The sequence below is a fragment of the Hemitrygon akajei genome, unplaced genomic scaffold (genome assembly GCF_048418815.1).
Source record: "Hemitrygon akajei unplaced genomic scaffold, sHemAka1.3 Scf000091, whole genome shotgun sequence".
Classification (NCBI taxonomy): domain Eukaryota; kingdom Metazoa; phylum Chordata; class Chondrichthyes; order Myliobatiformes; family Dasyatidae; genus Hemitrygon; species Hemitrygon akajei.
In genome coordinates this window covers 2641050-2659494 of record NW_027331977.1, presented here as the reverse complement: position 1 = coordinate 2659494, position 18445 = coordinate 2641050, and the positions used below count along the sequence as shown (strand labels likewise).

The following is an 18445-nucleotide window of genomic DNA, read 5'->3' as shown; positions in this document are numbered from 1 at the left end:
TAAATGTTATCCCCTTATTGTATTTGAAATTTATCGGCAGGATTTGGCGGGATCACTGACAGAACAGCGTCAGATCAGGACCCCGAAACAAAAGAACAACCTTCCGGCGTAAATGAGTCTGACAAAGGTGCGCTACAAAATATAGAACTCGTAGAAGATATTGTAGGCAAAGTGAAACGAAGACTTATGGAAGATCAGCACGGTGCCAGGAACGAAAGTCATACCGAGTCTTCAGAAACGACCGAGAAAAACAGGGTAACTGGCTTGCGAGATGAAACGCCAACAACATCGGAAGATGGGGAAAGGACAGTTGGTGAGTAAGCTTTAATCCGTTACGGATGGTCTTTCGAAATCCTTTACAAATGAAGCAGACTTTTTTTTTATTTGAATGAGCAGAGAGAATCTGCTAGTGGATAGCTGCTGGACAGGTATGATCGGAGCAGACAAAAAGATGCCTTTTCTGCTCCAGCAATTCCCCGGCGATACAGGTTGACACACGCTCCACTGCTGGTCGCTTTATCGCTTGCATTTTCCGTCATATTTCTGCATTTGCTGTCACTTTTCCTGACAGCTACTGCACGGCCCAAATTAGCCCGCAGCCGTAACAGAAGTAAAGTTCGGGTTGGAAAGATGCGCCCTTATTTAAATTATTGAAATAGGGCGTACGATGCAGGAACAATTTGTCTTTCGCCTCTGCTCTACCAGCCAAATTCCCAGTTATGCAAACGTTTTATTTCCTATCCCATTCCCGGTGTGACACAGATGTAATAGAAAATCTTGACACCGACAATGAATCAGACGGCAATATACCAGACAGAATAGCAACAGAAGGGGAAGCTGCCGACGATGCGAAAAGAGCATCGGCGGATGATGACCACTATAATGATAACGGAGGTGAGGGGGACAATATAGTTAGGGACTATTCTAACCAAGTGCAAAATAGTCGATAGCTTACTTTGTGAATTGCACCATATATGTCTGAATGGCCGAGTCGTTAATCTACTGTTAATTCAGCGCACGATTTTACTCGGTAAAATCCCATGACAAAAAAAATTCAAAATCATTATCAGTTTAAGAACACGTGAAATGTGTTAATTTAGCAACAGCAGTTTAATGTGCTAAATAGTAAGGAAGAAAAATAAATTAACAAATATAATAATAATAATAATAATAATAATAATAATAATAATAATAATAATAATAATAATAATAATAATAATAATAATAATAATAATAATATCATTTACATTAAACGCATCTTGAATAGATAAAGACATCGCTCAAAAACTGAAATACGTATGTTAAAAAAAGGATTAGGTATTGTCCATGGGTTCAATGTCCATTTAGGAATCGGATGGCAGAGGGGAAGAAGCTGTTCTTCGATCGCTGAGTGCGTGCCTTTAGGCTTCACTACCTCCTACCTGACGGTAACAGTGAGAAAAGGGCATTCCCTGAGTGCTTGTGGTACATAATTATGGACTCTGCCCTTCTGAGACACAGATTCCGGAAGATGCGCTGGGTACTTTGTAGTCTAGTACCCAAGATGGAGCCGACTGAATTTACAACACTCTGCAGCTTCTTCCGGTCTTGTGCAGTAGCCCCGCCCCATACCAAAGAGTTATGCAGCCTGTCAGAATATTCTCCATGGTACATCTATAGAAGTTTTTGAGTGCATTTATTGACATACCAAATCTCCTCAAACTCCAAATGAAGTTTAGTCGCTGTCCAGGCCTCTTTATGACTGCATCGCTATGTTGGGAACGGGTTAGATTGTCAGAGGACTTGACAACCAGGAACTTTAACTGCTCACTCTCTCCACTTCTGATCCCTCTATGAAAATGCTTACGTGTTCCTTCGTCTTAAGCTTCCTGAAGTGCACAATCAGCTCTTCCGTCTCACTGCCGTTCAGTACCAGGTTCTCGCTGCGGCACCACTACACTAGTTGCCATAACTCACTCCTGTGTACACTCTCCTATCATGCTGAGATTCTACCAAAAAGAGTTGCATCATTTGCAAACAAATAGATGGTATTTGATGTGTGCGTAGCCACATAGCACATAGAGAGTAGAGCAGTCTGCTAAGCTAAGCACAAACACCTCTGAAGTCAACTACTGTCGACCATCAGCGAGAGGATATGTTATCACGGAACCGCACAGACTGTGCTCTTCCGGTTCGGAAGTTGAAGATCCAGGGAGAGTTACTGAAGCCCAGTTTCTGTTACTTCTCAATCAGGATTGTGCCATTGATGGCATTAAATGCCGAGCTATAGTCAGTGACGACGTTTCGGGCCGAAACCCTTCAATCAGGAGGGTTTCCTGATGAAGGGTTTCGACCCGAAACGACGTCACTACCTCCTCCCATAGATGCGGTCTGGCCTGCTGAGTTCTGCCAGCATTCTGTGCTTTTATTTATTTCCAGCATCGGCAGACTCGCTCGTGTTGCCTTTGAAAATCAAGTTCCACTGTGTTTGAAAATCTATTGAAAAGTCGTTGATATTAGTTTCCACCCTCGAATGTAGTGACGCACAGAACCACAGATACAAGTAAAGCGATGGTAGATCAACATTCTACAGATGGGGACCTGAGAGTTGCAGAGAAATGACTCGATATAGAGCAGTTGAGCTGATTTTAGGTGCACCTTACCTATACTTGATACTGGATAGTTTTCAAGCTTATTCCAAATTCCTGATAATAGCGTCCGGCATTGCCGCCTTTAACTCTGATACCGGTGAAATGTTAACTCGGTGCATCTAAACTCAAACTCAGGTTAGAGTTGATCGCTATTTAGGCATATACAGGTACACACAGATGGAATAATGCCAAAAAAGTACAGTATTTTAGAACAGGAGAACTCACCATAAAAAAAGGTATCTGTGTTGAAACTGTGCAGCTCGTATCAAACAGACTAGTGAAGTCTCCTGCCAAGTGTTGCCTCCTCCCTCCGCATCCGTTGGTGATTGAACTCTCGTGCCAAGTTTATATATTATTGGATTTTCAGTGTATCATTACTGCAAGCACAACTGATATTCCCGGATCCAGATAAGCGAATGTGCCTCTCCAGATGTTACACCGTTATTCTATTTAATACTTAGCTGCAGGTTTTGGAGGGGTCGCTTGCAGAATGGCCTCAGATCACGACCCAGAAGCAAAAGAACAACATGCCAGCGTGAATGAGTCTGACAAAGCTGCCAGACAAAATATAGAAAGAGAAGAAGATATTGCAGACAAAGCGAAAACAGCACCTGCCGGAGATAGGCACGGTGCTGGTAATGCTTGTGAAAACGAGGCGACGGAAATGACCGGTAAAGATCCGGTAACTGGCGTACGAGACGACAGGCCTGGCACATCGGACGGTGGGGAAAGGATAGATGGTGAGTAATCTTTAATCAGACACTGATTGCGTTTCGAAGAACCTTACAAATTAAGAAGGTGCTTCGTTTTTTTTTAAATCTCAATACGCAGAAGTAAATTGCTAATAGATCTCCCCCAGACGGGCAGGATCTGAGGAGACAAAAAGATAACACGTTTGTTTTTTTAGAATAGATTATGAGGACGCTCAGTCCACGTTTATAATCATTTGAAAATGCATGCATTAATAAATGACACACTTTTATAAATACAACAATTACCATTGATTCTCGCACTTACTGCGCTGTTTCATTACTTTGAACCAAAACAGCGCAAATACACATAATGGTGCATTGTTTTCAACACGATCTCTGTTCTGCAGTTCCCGATTTTTTTTAAAGTGTCAGTATGGCAGTGTCAGCTAAAACTGAGAGGGAAAACGTTGACAAATGATGGTAAGTGCTGTAAATGCAGAGTAGTAAGCTTTCAAAAGAGGATGCAGAGCTCTCTAATATAACGGGGAAAGGTACATGGTAAAAAGCGCAGAAGCTAAGGAGCTATCCTTCGATACTAGTGATTTGGGCAAACATCCGACTCAGACGGAAAGGAATAAAGTTCCACTGTGTTTTATAAATTTGCATCGTCGAAAGTAGTGACGCACGGACTCAGAGATACAAAGTAAATTTACAATCGCTTAACCTTCGGCAGATGGGGAACCGAGAGTCGCAGAGAACTGACACAGAGGACGAGATAAGACGATTTTAGATAGACCTTAACAATACCGAAAGCTGCAATTGGCTTGAAGATTCTTCCCCATTCTTGCTATTATCTTCTTGCCTTCCTGCTTTAATACCCGTGACCTATTAACTCGGTGCAACGAAAGACACAGTCAGATTAGAGTTGATCCTCATATACGCAGGTGAAATAATGCCAAAAAATATACATCAGGCAGCGTCACCTACACTGTATTTTAGAATGGGACAATGCACAAGGAAAGTGAAAATCTCGGGCTGAAAACTGTGGTGCTCGTATCAAACGGACGAGTGTTGCTTCCCTCCGAATCCGATAGTGATTGATCTCTCATGGAACACAATAGAACCATAGAATATTGCAGCACAGAAACAGGCCTTTGGCCATTCTTGGCTGTGCCGATCTATTTTTCAGCCTAGTCACACTGATCTGCACCTGGGCCATATCCCTCCAAACACCTCTCTTCCATACACCTGTCCAAGTATTTTATTAAATGTCAAAAGTGAGCCCGCATTCACCACTTCATCTCGCAGCTCATTCCGCACTCCCACCACTCTCTGGGTGAAGAAGGCCCCCCTAATGTTCCCTTTAAACGTTTCCCCCTTCACCCTTAACCCATGACCTGTGGTCTTCTTCTCCCCTGGAAAAAGCCTGCTTGCATTCACCCTATCTATACCCATCATAATTTTATATACTATCAAATCACCCCTCATTCTCCTACGCTCCAGGGAATAAAGCCGTAATCTATGAAACCTATCTCTGTAACTCAGCTTCTCAAGTCCCGGCAACATCCTTGTAAACCTTGTCTGCACTCATTAAACCTTATTAATATCCTTCCTGTAATCAGGTGACCAAAATTGCACACAATACTCCAAATTCGGTCTCACCAAATGTCTTACACAACCTCACCATTACATTCCAACTCTTATATTCAATACTTTGATTTAGAAAGTCCAATGTACCAAAAGGTCTCTTTTCAATCCTATCTACTTGTGACGCCAGTTTTAGGGAATAATGTATCTGTACTCCCAGATCCCTCTGTTCTACTGCACTCCTCAGTGTCCTACCATCTACCTTATATATTCTACCTTGGTTTGACCATCCAAAGCGAAATACCTGACACCTGTCCTCATTAAACTCCATCAGCCATTTTTCTGCCCATTCCTCCAACTCGTGCAAGTCCCTCTCCAAGCTTTGAAAACCGTCCTCAGTGTCCACAACACCTCCAATCTTTGTATCATCGGCAGATTTGTTGATCCAATGTGCTATATTTTCATCTAGATCATTGATATACATGACAATTAACACGGGACCTAGCACTGATCACTGCGGCACACCACTAGGCACAGGCCTCCACACCCTGGCTATTATTCATTGAGCCAATGTCTAATCCAATTTACTACCTCTCCATGTATACCTAGCGACTGAATCTTCCTAACTAACCTCCCATGTGGGAACTTGTCAAAGGATTTACTGAAGTCCATGTAGACAACATCCACTGCCTTCCCTTCATCCACTTTCCTGGTAACTTCCTCGAAAAAACTCTATTAGGTTGGTTAAACAGGACCTACCACGCACAATGCCATTCGGACTTTTTCTAATAAGTCCATGTCTATCCAAATACTTGTAGATCCTATCTCTTCGTATTCCCTCCAATAATTTACCTACTACCGATGTCAAGCTTACCGGCCTATAATTTCCTGGCTTACTTTTTGAGCCTTTTTTTAACAACGGAATAACATGAGCTATCCTCCAATCCTCCGGGTCCTGACCCGTGGATATCGACATTGGAAATATTTCTGCAATGGCCCCTGCAATTTCAACTCCTGTCTCCTTCAAGTTCCGAGGGAATACCCTGTCAGGTACTGGGGATTTATATACCCTGATTTGCCACAAGACAGCAATCACCTCATCCTCTTTAATTTGTATGTTACATGAACTCCCTACTTGTTTGCCTGGTTTCCATAGACTCCACTCCAGTTTCCTTAGCAAATACAGATGCAAAAAAACAAACATTTATTATCTCTCCAATTTATTTTGCTTCAACAGGACCAATTTTAACCCTTACTATCCTTTTGCTCTTAACAACCCTGTAGAAGCTCTTAGGATTATCCTTCTCTTGCACAGTTAATATATTATGAATATTAAGTATATTATCGGAAGCCCAAATGGTATTTCTCACACACAGTCGAAAGTACTTCTCTAAATTTTATTCCCTTATTGTATTTATAATTTAATGCAGGCTTTGGCGGGATCATTGACAGAATAGAGTCAGATCACGACCCAGAGCAAACTGCCAGCGTAAATGAGTCGGAAAAAAGTGCGCTACAAAATATAGAACTAGTAGAAGGTATTGTAGACACAGAGAAAACAAGACGGACCGAGGATAAGAACAGTGCCAGTAACGAAAGTGAACTCGATGCTACAGAAATGAGGGAGAAAGTTCGGCGAACTGGCTTGCGTGACGAAAAGCCTAAGACATCGAAGGATGGGGGGTGGAGAGATGGTGAGTAAGCCTTAATACGACACTGATTGTCTTCCGAAATCCTTTACAAATTAAGCGGGCGCTTCTTTTTAATTTATTTGAAAGAGCAGAGAGAAGTTGCTAGAGGATATCTGCCGGGCAGGAATGATCTGAGGAGACAAAAGGATGCCATTTGTCTTCCGGCAGTTTTTCGGCTACATAGGTATTGTCCAAGGGTTCAATGCGCACTGAGGAATCGGATGGCGGACGATGCTCTTCCTGAATAACTCAGCGTGGGCTCTCAGGTTTCTGAATCTCCATCCCGTTGGTAACAATGCGGAAAGGTCATTCCCTGAGTGCTAGTTGTCGTTAATAATGGATCCTGCCTTTCTGAGGCAGAGTTCCCTGAAGATGCCCTGGGAGCTTTTCAGCTGCCCTATCGCGTTGTCCCGTTTCGCCCTCATTTAAATGTTAAATTAGCCCTAGTTTCAAAGAACGACTTGTCCGGCGCCTCTGCTTTACCAACTGCGACAGAAATTTGCAGATATCCAAAAGTTTTAATCCCTATCCCAATCCCGGTATGATACAGAGATAAAGGAAAAACTTGACACCGGCAATGAATCAGACGGCAACACACCAGAGAGAATAGCAACAGAAGTAGAAGCTGCCGACGATGAGAAAAGAGGACCTGCGGATGATGAACACAATGCTAATAATGGATGTGAGGGGTCATTATAGTAAGACACTATCCTAAATAGGTGCAAAATAGCTGATAGATTACTCTTTGAATTGCGCCATATAATGCCAGAGTCGTTAATCTATTGTTAAGTCAGCGCATAGTTTTACTCGTTAAAATCCCATGACACGAAATTTCAGAATCAGAATCATAACCAGAACTAGGCTGATTATCACCGGCATGTGACGTGGAAAATGTTAACTTAGCAGAAGCAGTTTAATGTCCTAAGTAATAAGGAAGAAAATTAAATGAATATAATAATAATAATAATAATAATAATAATAGAATAATAATAATAACAATGTATAAATCATTTGCACAATACCTATGTTGAATAGATTATTAATCGTGCAAAACAGAAATATGGTATAGTGAAAAAAGGAGGTATATTCCAAGGGTTGAATGCCCATTTAGGAATCGGATGGCAGAGGGGGGGGGGGGAATCTAATCCTGTATCTCTCACTATGTGCCTTCAGGATTCTGTATCTCCTACCCTGTGATAATAGTGAGAAAAGGGCATGCCCTGCGTGCTGGCTGCACTTAATAAAGGACACTGTTTTTCTGAGACGCAGATTCCTGAAGATGTCCTGGGGAATTTCTAGGCCTGTACCTGAGATGAAGTCGATGAATTTACAACCCTCTGCAGCTTCTTTCGGTCTTTTGCAGTAGCCCCGCCCCATACCAAACAGTGATGCAGCCTGTCAGAATATTCTCCATGGTACATCTATAGAAGTTTTTGATTGCATTTATTGACATACCAAATCTCCTCAAACTCCAAATGATGTTTAGTCGCTGTCCAGGCCTCTTTATGACTGCATCGATATGTTGGGAAGGGGTTAGATTGTCAGAGGACTTGAGACCCAGGAACTATAAACTGCTCACTCTCTCCACTTCTGATCCTTCTATGAAAATGCTTACGTGTTCCTTCGTCTTAAGCTTCCTGAAGTCCACAATCAGCTCTTCCGTCTCACTGCCGTTCAGTGCCAGGTTCTCGCTGCGGCACCACTACACTAGTTGGCATACCTCACACCTGTGTACACTCTCCTATCATGCTGAGATTCTACCAAAAAGTGTGGCATCGTTTGCAAACCAATAGATGGTATTTGATGTGTGCGTAGCCACACAGCACATAGAGAGTAGAGCAGTCTGCTAAGCTGAGAACACGCACCTCTGAGGTCAACTACTGTCGACCGTCAGCGAGAGGATATGTTATCACGGAACCGCACAGACTGTGCTCTTCCGGTTCGGAAGTCGAAGATCCAGGGAGAGTTACTGAAGCCCAGTTTCTGTTACTTCTCAATCAGGATTGTGCCATTGATGGCATTAAATGCTGAGCTATAGTCAGTGACGACGTTTCGGGCCGAAACCCTTCAATCAGGAGGGTTTCCTGATGAAGGGTTTCGACCCGAAACGACGTCACTACCACCTCCCATAGATGCTGTCTGGCCTGCTGAGTTCTGCCTGCATTTTGTGCTTTTATTTATTTCCAGCATCGGCGGACTCACTCGTGTTGCTTTGAAAATCAAGTTCCACTGTGTTTAAGAATCTACTGAAAAGTCGTTGATATTAGTTTCCACCCTCGAATGTAGTGACGCACAGAACCACAGATACAAGTAAAGCGATGGTAGATCAACATTCTACAGATGGGGACCTGAGAGTTGCAGAGAAATGACACGATATAGAGCAGTTGTGCCGATTTTAAGTGCACCTTACCTATACCTGATACTCGATAGTTTTCAAGCTTATTCCAAATTCTTGATAATAGCGTCCGGCATTGCCGCCTTGAACTCTGATACTGGTGATATTTAAACTCGGTGCATCAAAACTCAAACTCAGGTTAGAGTTGATTGCTATGTAGGCATATACAGGTACACTCAGATGGAATAATGCCAAAAAAGTACAGTATTTTAGAACAGGAGAACTCACCATAAAAAAGGTATCTGTGTTGAAACTGTGCAGCTCGTATCAAACAGACTAGTGAAGACTCCTGCCAAGTGTTGCCTCCTCCCTCCGCATCCTTTGGTGATTGAACTCTCGTGCCAAGTTTATATATTATTGGATTTTCAGTGTATCATTACTGCAAGCACAACTGATATTCCCGGATCCAGATAAGCGAATGTGCCTCTCCAGATGTTACACCGTTATTCTATTTAATACATACCTGCAGGTTTTGGAGGGGTCGCTTGCAGAATGGCCTCAGATCACGACCCAGAAGCAAAAGAACCAGCTGCCAGCGTGAATGAGTCTGACAAAGCTGCCATACAAAATATAGAAAGAGAAGAAGATATTGCAGACAATGCGAAAACAGCAGCTGCCGGAGATAGGCACGGTGCTGGTAATGCTTGTGAAGCCGAGGCGACGGAAATGACCTGTAAAGATCCGGTAACTGGCGTACGTAACGACAGGCCTGGCACATCGGACGGTGGGGAAAGGATAGATGGTGAGTAAGCTTTAATCAGACACTGATTGCGTTTCGAAGAACCTTACAAATTAAGAAGGTGCTTCGTTTTTTTTTAAATCTCAATACGCAGAAGTAAATTGCTGGTGGATCTCCCCCAGACGGGCAGGATCTGTGAAGACAAAAATATACCACGTTTGTTTTTTTAGAATAGATTATGAGGCCACTCAGTCCTCGTTTATTATCATTTGGCAATGCATGCATTAATAAATGATACACTGTTATAAATACAGCAATTACCATTGATTCTCGCACTTACTGCGCTGTTTCATTACTTTGAACCAAAACAGCGCAAATGCACATAATGGTGCATTTTTTTTCAACACGATCTCTGTTCTGCAGTTCCCGATTTTTGTTTTTTAAAGTGTCTGTAGGGCCGTGTCAGCTAACACTGAGAGGGAAAACGTTGACAAATGATAGTAAGAGCTGTAAATGCAGAGTAGTAAGCTTTCAAAAGAGGATGCAGAGCTCTCAAATATAACGGGGAAAGGTACATGGTAAAAAGCGTAGAAGCTAAGGAGCTATCCTTCGATCCTGGTGATTTGGGCAAACATCCGACTCAGATGGAAAGGAAGTAAGTTCCACTGGGTTTTATAAATTTGCATCGTCGAACGTAGTGACGCACGGAATCAGAGATACAAAGTAAATTTAAAATCGCTCAACCGTCGGCAGATGGCGAACCGAGAGATGCAGAGAACAGACAAAGTGAAAGAGATAAGACTATTTTAGATAAGCCTTACCGATACCGGAAACTGCAATTGGCTTGGAGTTTCTTCCACATTCTTGCTAATATAGTCTTGCCTTCCTACTTTAATACCCGTGACCTATTAACTCGGTGCAGCGAAAGACAAAGTCAGATTAGAGTTGATCCTCATATACGCAGGTGAAATAATGCCAAAAAATATAAATCAGGCAGCGTCACATACACTGTATTTTAGAATGGGACAACGCACAAGGAAAGTGAAAATCTCGGGCTGAAAACTGTGGTGTTCGTATCAAACGGAGGGGTGTTGCCTACCTCCGAATCCGAAGGTGATTGATCTCTCATGGAACACAATAGAACCGTAGAATATTGCAGCACAGAAACAGGCCTTTGGCCATTCTTGGCTGTGCCGATCTACTTTTCAGCCTAGTCACACTGATCTGCTCCTGTCAATATCCCTCCAAACACCTCTCATCCATACACCTGTCCAAGTGTTTTATTAAATGTTAAAAGTGAGCCCGCATTCACCACTTCATCTCGCAGCTCATTCCGCAATCGCAGCACTCTCTGGGTGAAGAAGGCCCCCCTAATGTTCCCTTTAAACTTTTCCTCCGTCACCCTTAACCCATGACCTCTGGTCTTCTTCTCCCCTGGAAAAAGCCTGCTTGCATTCACCCTATCTATACCCGTCATAATTTTATATACTGACAAATCACCATTCATTCTCCTACGCTCCAGGGAATAAAGCTATAATCTATTCAACCTATCTCTGTAACTCAGTTTCTCAAGTCCTGGCAACATCCTTGTAAACCTTGTCTGCACTCTTTAAACCTTATTAATATCCTTCCTGTAATCAGGTGACTAAAACTGCACACAATACTCCAAATTCGGTCTCACCAGATGTCTTACACAACCTCACCATTACATTCCAACTCTTATACTCAATACTTTGATTTAGAAAGGCCAATGTTTCGAAAGGTATCTTTACAATCCTATCTACTTGTGACGCCACTTTTAGGGGATTATGTATCTGTTCTTCCAGATCCCTCTGTTCTACTGCACTCCTCAGTGTCCCAACATTTACCTTTTATGTTCTACCTTGGTTTGACTTTCCAAAGTGCAATACTTCACACGTTTCCGCAATAAACTCCATCTGCCATTTTTCTGCCTCTTCCTGCAACTGGTCCAAATCCCTCTGCAAGCTTTGAAAAACTTCCTCACTGTGCACAACACCTCCAATCATTGTATCATCAGCACATTTGTTGATCCAATGTGCTATATTATCATCCAGATCATTGATATAGATGACAATTAAAAATGGACCTAGCACTGATCACTGCGGCACACCACTAGTCACAGGCCACCACACCCTGGCTATTATTCATTGAGCCAATGTCTAATCCAATTTACTACCTCTCCATGTATACCTTGCGACTGAATCTTCCTAACTAACCTCCCATGTGGGACCTTGTCAAAGGATTTACTGAAGTCCATGTTGACAACATCCACTGCCTTCCCTTCATCCACTTTCCTGGTAACGTCCTCGAAAAACTCTAATAGGTTGGTTAAACATGACCTACCACGCACAAAGCCATTCGGACTTTTTCTAATAAGTCCTTGTCTATCCAAATACTTGTACATCTTATCTCTTAGTATTTCTTCCAATAATTTACCTACTACCGATGTCAAACTTACCGGCCTATAATTTCCTGGCTTACTTTTTGAGCCTTTTTTAAACAACGGAACTACATGAGCTATCCTCCAATCCTCCGGGACCTGACCCGTGGATATCGACATTGTAAATATTTCTGCCAGGGCCCCTGCAATTTCAACTCCAGTCTCCTTCAACTTCCGAGGGAATACCCTGTCAGGTACTGGGGATTTATCTACCCTGATTTGCCACAAGACAACAAGCACCTCATCCTCTTTAATCTGTATGTTCCATGACCTCCCTACTTGTTTGCCTTGTTTCCATAGAATCCACTCCAGTTTCCTTAGCAAATACAGATGCAAAAAAACAAACATTTAATATCTCTCCCATTTATTTTGCTTCCATACATAGCCGACCACTCTGATCTTCAAGAGGACCAATTTTATCCCTTACTATTCTTCTGCTCTTAACCAGCCTGTAGAAGCTCTTTGGATTATCCTTCTCCGGCACAGTCAATATATTATGAATATTAAGTATATTATCAGAAGCCCAAATGGTATTTCTCACACCTAGTCGAAAGTGTTCTCTAAATGTTATTCCTTTATTGTATTTATAATTTAATGCAGGCTTTGGCGGGATCACTGACAGAATAGAGTCAGATCACGACCCAGAACAAACTGCCAGCGTAAATGAGTTGGAAAAAAATGCGCTACAAAATATAGAACTAGCAGAAGGTATTATAGAGAACGAGAAAACAAGACGGGCCGAGGATAATAACGGTGCCAGTAACGAAAGTGAACTCGATGCTACAGAAATGAGCGATAAAGTTCGGCGAACTGGCTTGCGTGACGAAAAGCCTAAGACATCGAAGGATGGGGGAAGGATAGTTCGTGAGTATGCTTTAATATCAGTGACTGTCTTTGGAAATCCTTTACAAATTAAGCAGGCGCTTCTTTTTAATTTATTTGAATGGGCAGAGAGAAGTTGCTAGTGGCTACCTGCCTGGCAGGAATGATCAGAGGAGACAGAAAAGATGCCATTTGTGTTCCGGCAGTTTTTCGGCTACATAGGTATTGTCCAAGGGTTCAATGCGCACTGAGGAATCGGATGGCGGATGATGCTCTTTCTCAATAACTCAGCGAGGGCTCTCAGGGTTCTGAATCTCCATCCCGTTGGTAACAGTGCCAAAAGGTCATTCCCTGAGTGCTAGTTCTCCTTAATAATGGACGCTGCCTTTCTGAGGCAGAGTTCCCTGAAGATGCCCTGGGAGCTTTTCAGACCCCCTATCGCTTTGTCCCGTTTCGCCCTTCATTTCAATTTTAAAATAGCCCTAAATTCAAATAACGACTTGTCCGGCGCCTCTGCTGTGCCAACTGAGAGAGAAATTTGCAGATATCCAAACGTTGTAATCCCTATCCCAATCCCGGTCTGATACAGAAATAAAGGAAGATCTTGACACCGGCAATGAATCAGACGGCAATACACCAGAGAGAATAGGAACAGAAGTTGAAGCTGCCGACGATGAGAAAAGAGGACCTGCGGATGATGAACACCATGCTGACAATGGAGGTGAGGGGTCATTATAGTAAGACACTATCCTAACCAAGTGCAAAATGGCTGATAGATTACTCTTTGAATCGCGCCATATAATGCCAGAGTCCTTAATCTATTGTTAAGTCAGCGCATGGTTTTACTCGTTAAAATGCCATGACACGAAATTTCAGAATCAGAATCAAACTCAGAACTAGGCTGATTATCACCGAAATGTGACGTGGAATATGTTAACTTAGCAGTAACAGTTTAATGTACTAAGTAATAAGGAAGAAAATTAAATGAATTTAATAATAATAGTATAATAATAATAACAATTTATAAATCATTTACACAATACCTATGTTGAATAGATTATTAATCGTTCAAAACAGCAATACGGTATATTGAAAAAAGGAGGTATTGTCCAAGGGTTGAATGCCCATTTAGGAATCGGATGGCAGAGGGGAGGAATCTGATCCTGAATCTCTCACTGTGTTCCTTCAGGCTTCTGTATCTCCTACCCTGTGATAATAGTGAGAAAAGGGCATGCCCTGCGTGCTGGCTGCACTTAATAATGGACGCTGTTTTTCGGAGACGCAGATTCCTGAAGATGCCCTGGGGAATTTGTAGGCCTGTACCTAAGATGAAGCCGAATGAATTTACAACACTCTGCAGCTTCTTTCGGTCTTGTGCAGTAGCCCCGCCCCATACCAAACAGTTATGCAGCCTGTCAGAATATTCTCCATGGTACATCTATAGAAGTTTTTGATTGCATTTATTGACATACCAAATCTCCTCAAACTCCAAATGATGTTTAGTCGCTGTCCAGGCCTCTTTATGACTGCATCGATATGTTGGGAACGGGTTAGCTTGTCAGATGACTTGACACCCAGGAACTTTAAACTGCTCCCACTCTCCACTTCTGATCCTTCTATGAAAATGCTTACGTGTTCCTTCATCTTAAGCTTCCTGAAGTCCACAATCAGCTCTTCCGTCTCACTGCCGTTCAGTGCCAGGTTCTCGCTGCGGCACCACTACACTAGTTGGCATACCTCACACCTGTGTACACTCTCCTATCATGCTGAGATTCTACCAAAAAGTGTGGCATCGTTTGCAAACCAATAGATGGTATTTGATGTGTGCGTAGCCACACAGCACATAGAGAGTAGAGCAGTCTGCTAAGCTGAGAACACGCACCTCTGAGGTCAACTACTGTCGACCGTCAGCGAGAGGATATGTTATCAAGGAACCGCACAGACGGTGCTCTTCCGGTTCGGAAGTCGAAGATCCAGGGAGAGTCACTGAAGCCCAGTTTCTGTTACTTCTCAAACAGGATTGTGCCATTGATGGCATTAAATGCTGAGCTATAGTCAGTGACGACGTTTCGGGCCGAAACCCTTCTATCAGGAGGGTTTCCTGATGAAGGGTGTCGAGACGAAACGACGTCACTAGCACCTCCCATAGATGCTGTCTGGCCTGCTGAGTTCTGCCAGCATTTGTGCTTTTATTTATTTCCAGCATCGGTGGACTCACTCGTGTTGCCTTTGAAAATCAAGTTCCACTGTGTTTGGAAATCTATTGAAAAGTCGTTGATATTAGTTTCCACCCTCGAATGTAGTGACGCACAGAACCACAGATACAAGGAAAGCAATGGTAGATCAACATTGTACAGATGGGAACCTGAAATTTGCAGAGAAATGACACGATATAGAGCAGTTGTGCCGATTTTAGGTTCACCTTCCCTATACCTGATACTCGATAGTTTTCAAGCTTATTCCAAATTCCTGATAATAGCGTCCGGCATTGCCGCCTTGAACTCTGATACCGGTGAAATGTTAATTCGCTGCATCAAAACTCAAACTCAGGTTAGCGTTTGATCGCTATGTAGGCATATACAGGTACACACAGATGGAATAATGCCAACAAAAGTACAGTATTTTAGAACAGGAGAACTCACCATAAAAAAAGGTATCTGTGTTGAAACTGTGCAGCTCGTATCAAACAGACTAGTGAAGTCTCCTGCCAGTTGTTGCCTCGTCCCTCCGCATCCGTTGGTATTGAACTCTCGTGCCAAGTTTATATATTATTGGATTTTCAGTGTATCATTACTGCAAGCACAACTGATATTCCAAGATACAGATAAGCGAATGTGCCTCTCCAGATGTTACACCGTTATTCTATTTAATGCTTCCCTGCAGGTTTTGGAGGGGCCGCTTGCAGAATGGCCTCAGATCACGACCCAGAAGCAAAAGAACCACCGGCCAGCGTGAATGAGTCTGACAAAGCTGCCATACAAAATATAGAAAGAGATGAAGATATTGCAGACAAAGCCAAAACAGCACCTGCCGGAGATAGTCACGGTGCTGGTAATGCTTGTGAAGCCGAGGCGACGGAAATGACCTGTAAAGATCCGGTAACTGGCGTACGAGACGACAGGCCTGGCACACCGGACGGAGTGGAAAGGATAGATGGTGAGTAAGCTTTAATCAGACACTGATTGCGTTTCGACGAACCTTACAAATTAAGAAGGTGCTTCGTTTTTTTTTAAATCTCAATACGCAGAAGTAAATTGCTGGTGGATCTCCCCCAGACGGGCAGGATCTGAGGAGACAAAAATATACCACGTTTGTTTTTTTAGAATAGATTATGAGGCCACTCAGTCCTCGTTTATTATCATTTGGGAATGCATGCATTAATAAATGACACACTGTTATAAATAGAGCAATTTACATTGATTCTCGCACTTACAGCGCTGTTTCATTACTTTGAACCAAAACAGAGCAAATACACATAATGGTGCATTTCTTTTCAACACGATCTCTGTTCTGCAGTTCCCGATTGTTTTTTAAGTGCCTGTAGGGCAGTGTCAGCTAACACTGAGAGGGAAAACGTTGACAAATGATGGTAAGTGCTGTAAATGCAGAGTAGTAAGCTTTCAAAAGTGGAGGCAGAGCTCTCAAATATAACGGGGAAAGGTACATGGTAAAAAGCGTAGAAGCTAAGGAGGTATCCTTCGATACTAGTGATTTGGGCAAACATCCGACTCAGACGGAAAGGAAGTAAGTTCCACTGTGTTTTAAAAATTTGCATCGTCGATCGTAGTGACGCACGGAATCTGAGATACAAAGTAAATTTAAAATCGCTCAACCTTCTGCAGATGGGGAACCGAGAGATGCAGAGAACTGACACAGAGAACGAGATAAGACGATTTTAGAAAAACCTTACCGATACCGGAAACTGCAATTGGCCTGGAGATTCTTCCACATTCTTGCTAATATAGTCTTGCCTTCCTGCTTTAATACCTGTGAGCTATTAACTGGGTGCAGCGAAAGACAAAGTCAGATTAGAGTTGATCCTCATATACGCAGGTGAAATAATGCCAAAAAATATACATCAGGCAGCGTCACCTACACTGTATTTTAGAATGGGACAATGCACAAGGAAAGTGAAAATCTCGGGCTGAAAACTGTGGTGTTCGTATCAAGCGGACGAGTGTTGCTTCCCTCCGAATCCGATGGTGATTGATCTCTCATGGAACACAATAGAACCATAGAATATTGCAGCACAGAATCAGGCCTTTGGACATTCTTGGCTGCGCCGATCTATTTTTCAGCCTAGTCACACTGATCTGCACCTGGGCCATATCCCTTCAAACACCTCTCATCCATACACCTGTCCAAGTGTTTTATTAAATGTCAAAAGTGAGCCCGCATTCACCACTTCATCTCGCAGCTCATTCCACACTCCCACCACTCTCTGAGTGAAGAAGGCCACCCTAATGTTCCCTTTAAACTTTTCCCCCTTCACCCTTAACCCATTCCCTCTGGTCTTCTTCTCCCCTGGAAAAAGCCTGCTTGCATTCTCCCTATCTATACCCATCATAATTTTACATGCTATCAAATCACCCCTCATTCTCCTACGCTCCAGGGAATAAAGTCCTAATCTATTCAACCTATCTCTATAACTCAGTTTCTCAAGTCCCGGCAACATCCTTGTAAACCTTGTCTGCACTCTTTAAACCTTATTAATATCTTTCCTGTAATCAGGTGAACAAAATTGCACACAATACTCCAAATTCGGTCTCACCAAATGTCTTACACAACCTCACCATTACATTCCAACTCTTATACTCAATACTTTGATTTAGAAAGGCCAATGTTTCAAAAGGTCTCTTTACAACCCTATCTACTTGTGACGCAACTTTTCGGGGATTATGTATCTGTACTCCCAGATCCCTCTGTTCTACTGCACTCCTAAGTGACCCAACATTTACCTTGTATGTTCTACCTTGCTTTGACTTTCCAAAGTGCAATACTTCACACTTGTCCGCATTAAACTCCATCTGCCATTTTTCAGCCCATTCCTCCAGCTGGTCCAGATCCCTCTGCAAGCTTTGAAAACCTTCCTCACTGTCCACAACACCTCCAATCTTTGTATCATCAGCAAATCTGTTGATCCAATGTGCTATATTATCATCCAGATCATTGATATAGATGACAATTAACAATGGACCTAGCACTGATCACTGCGGCACACTACTAGTCACAGGCCTCCACACCCTGGCTATTATTCATTGAGCCAATGTCTAATCCAATGTACTACCTCTCCATGTATACCTAGCGACTGAAACTTCCTAACTAACCTTCCATGTGGGACCTTGTCAAAGGATTTACTGAAGTCCATGTAGACAACATCCACTGTCTTCCCTTCATCCACTTTCCTGGTAACGTCCTCGAAAAAACTCTAATAGGTTGCTTAAACATGACCGACCACGCACAAAGCCATTCGGACTTTTTCTAATAA

General features: G+C 42.7%; 1 protein-coding gene across 1 annotated transcript in view; it reads left to right on the top strand.

The window, feature by feature from the left end:
• LOC140722861 (uncharacterized) overlaps positions 1-18445 on the top strand; it is a 118100-nt gene that overhangs the window by 89215 nt on the left and 10440 nt on the right. Inside the window, exons 20-21 of the mRNA XM_073037501.1 lie at positions 41-313; positions 3092-3370. Of these exons, the coding sequence (XP_072893602.1) occupies positions 41-313; positions 3092-3370 (552 nt within the window). The remainder of the gene's footprint in view (positions 1-40; positions 314-3091; positions 3371-18445) is intronic.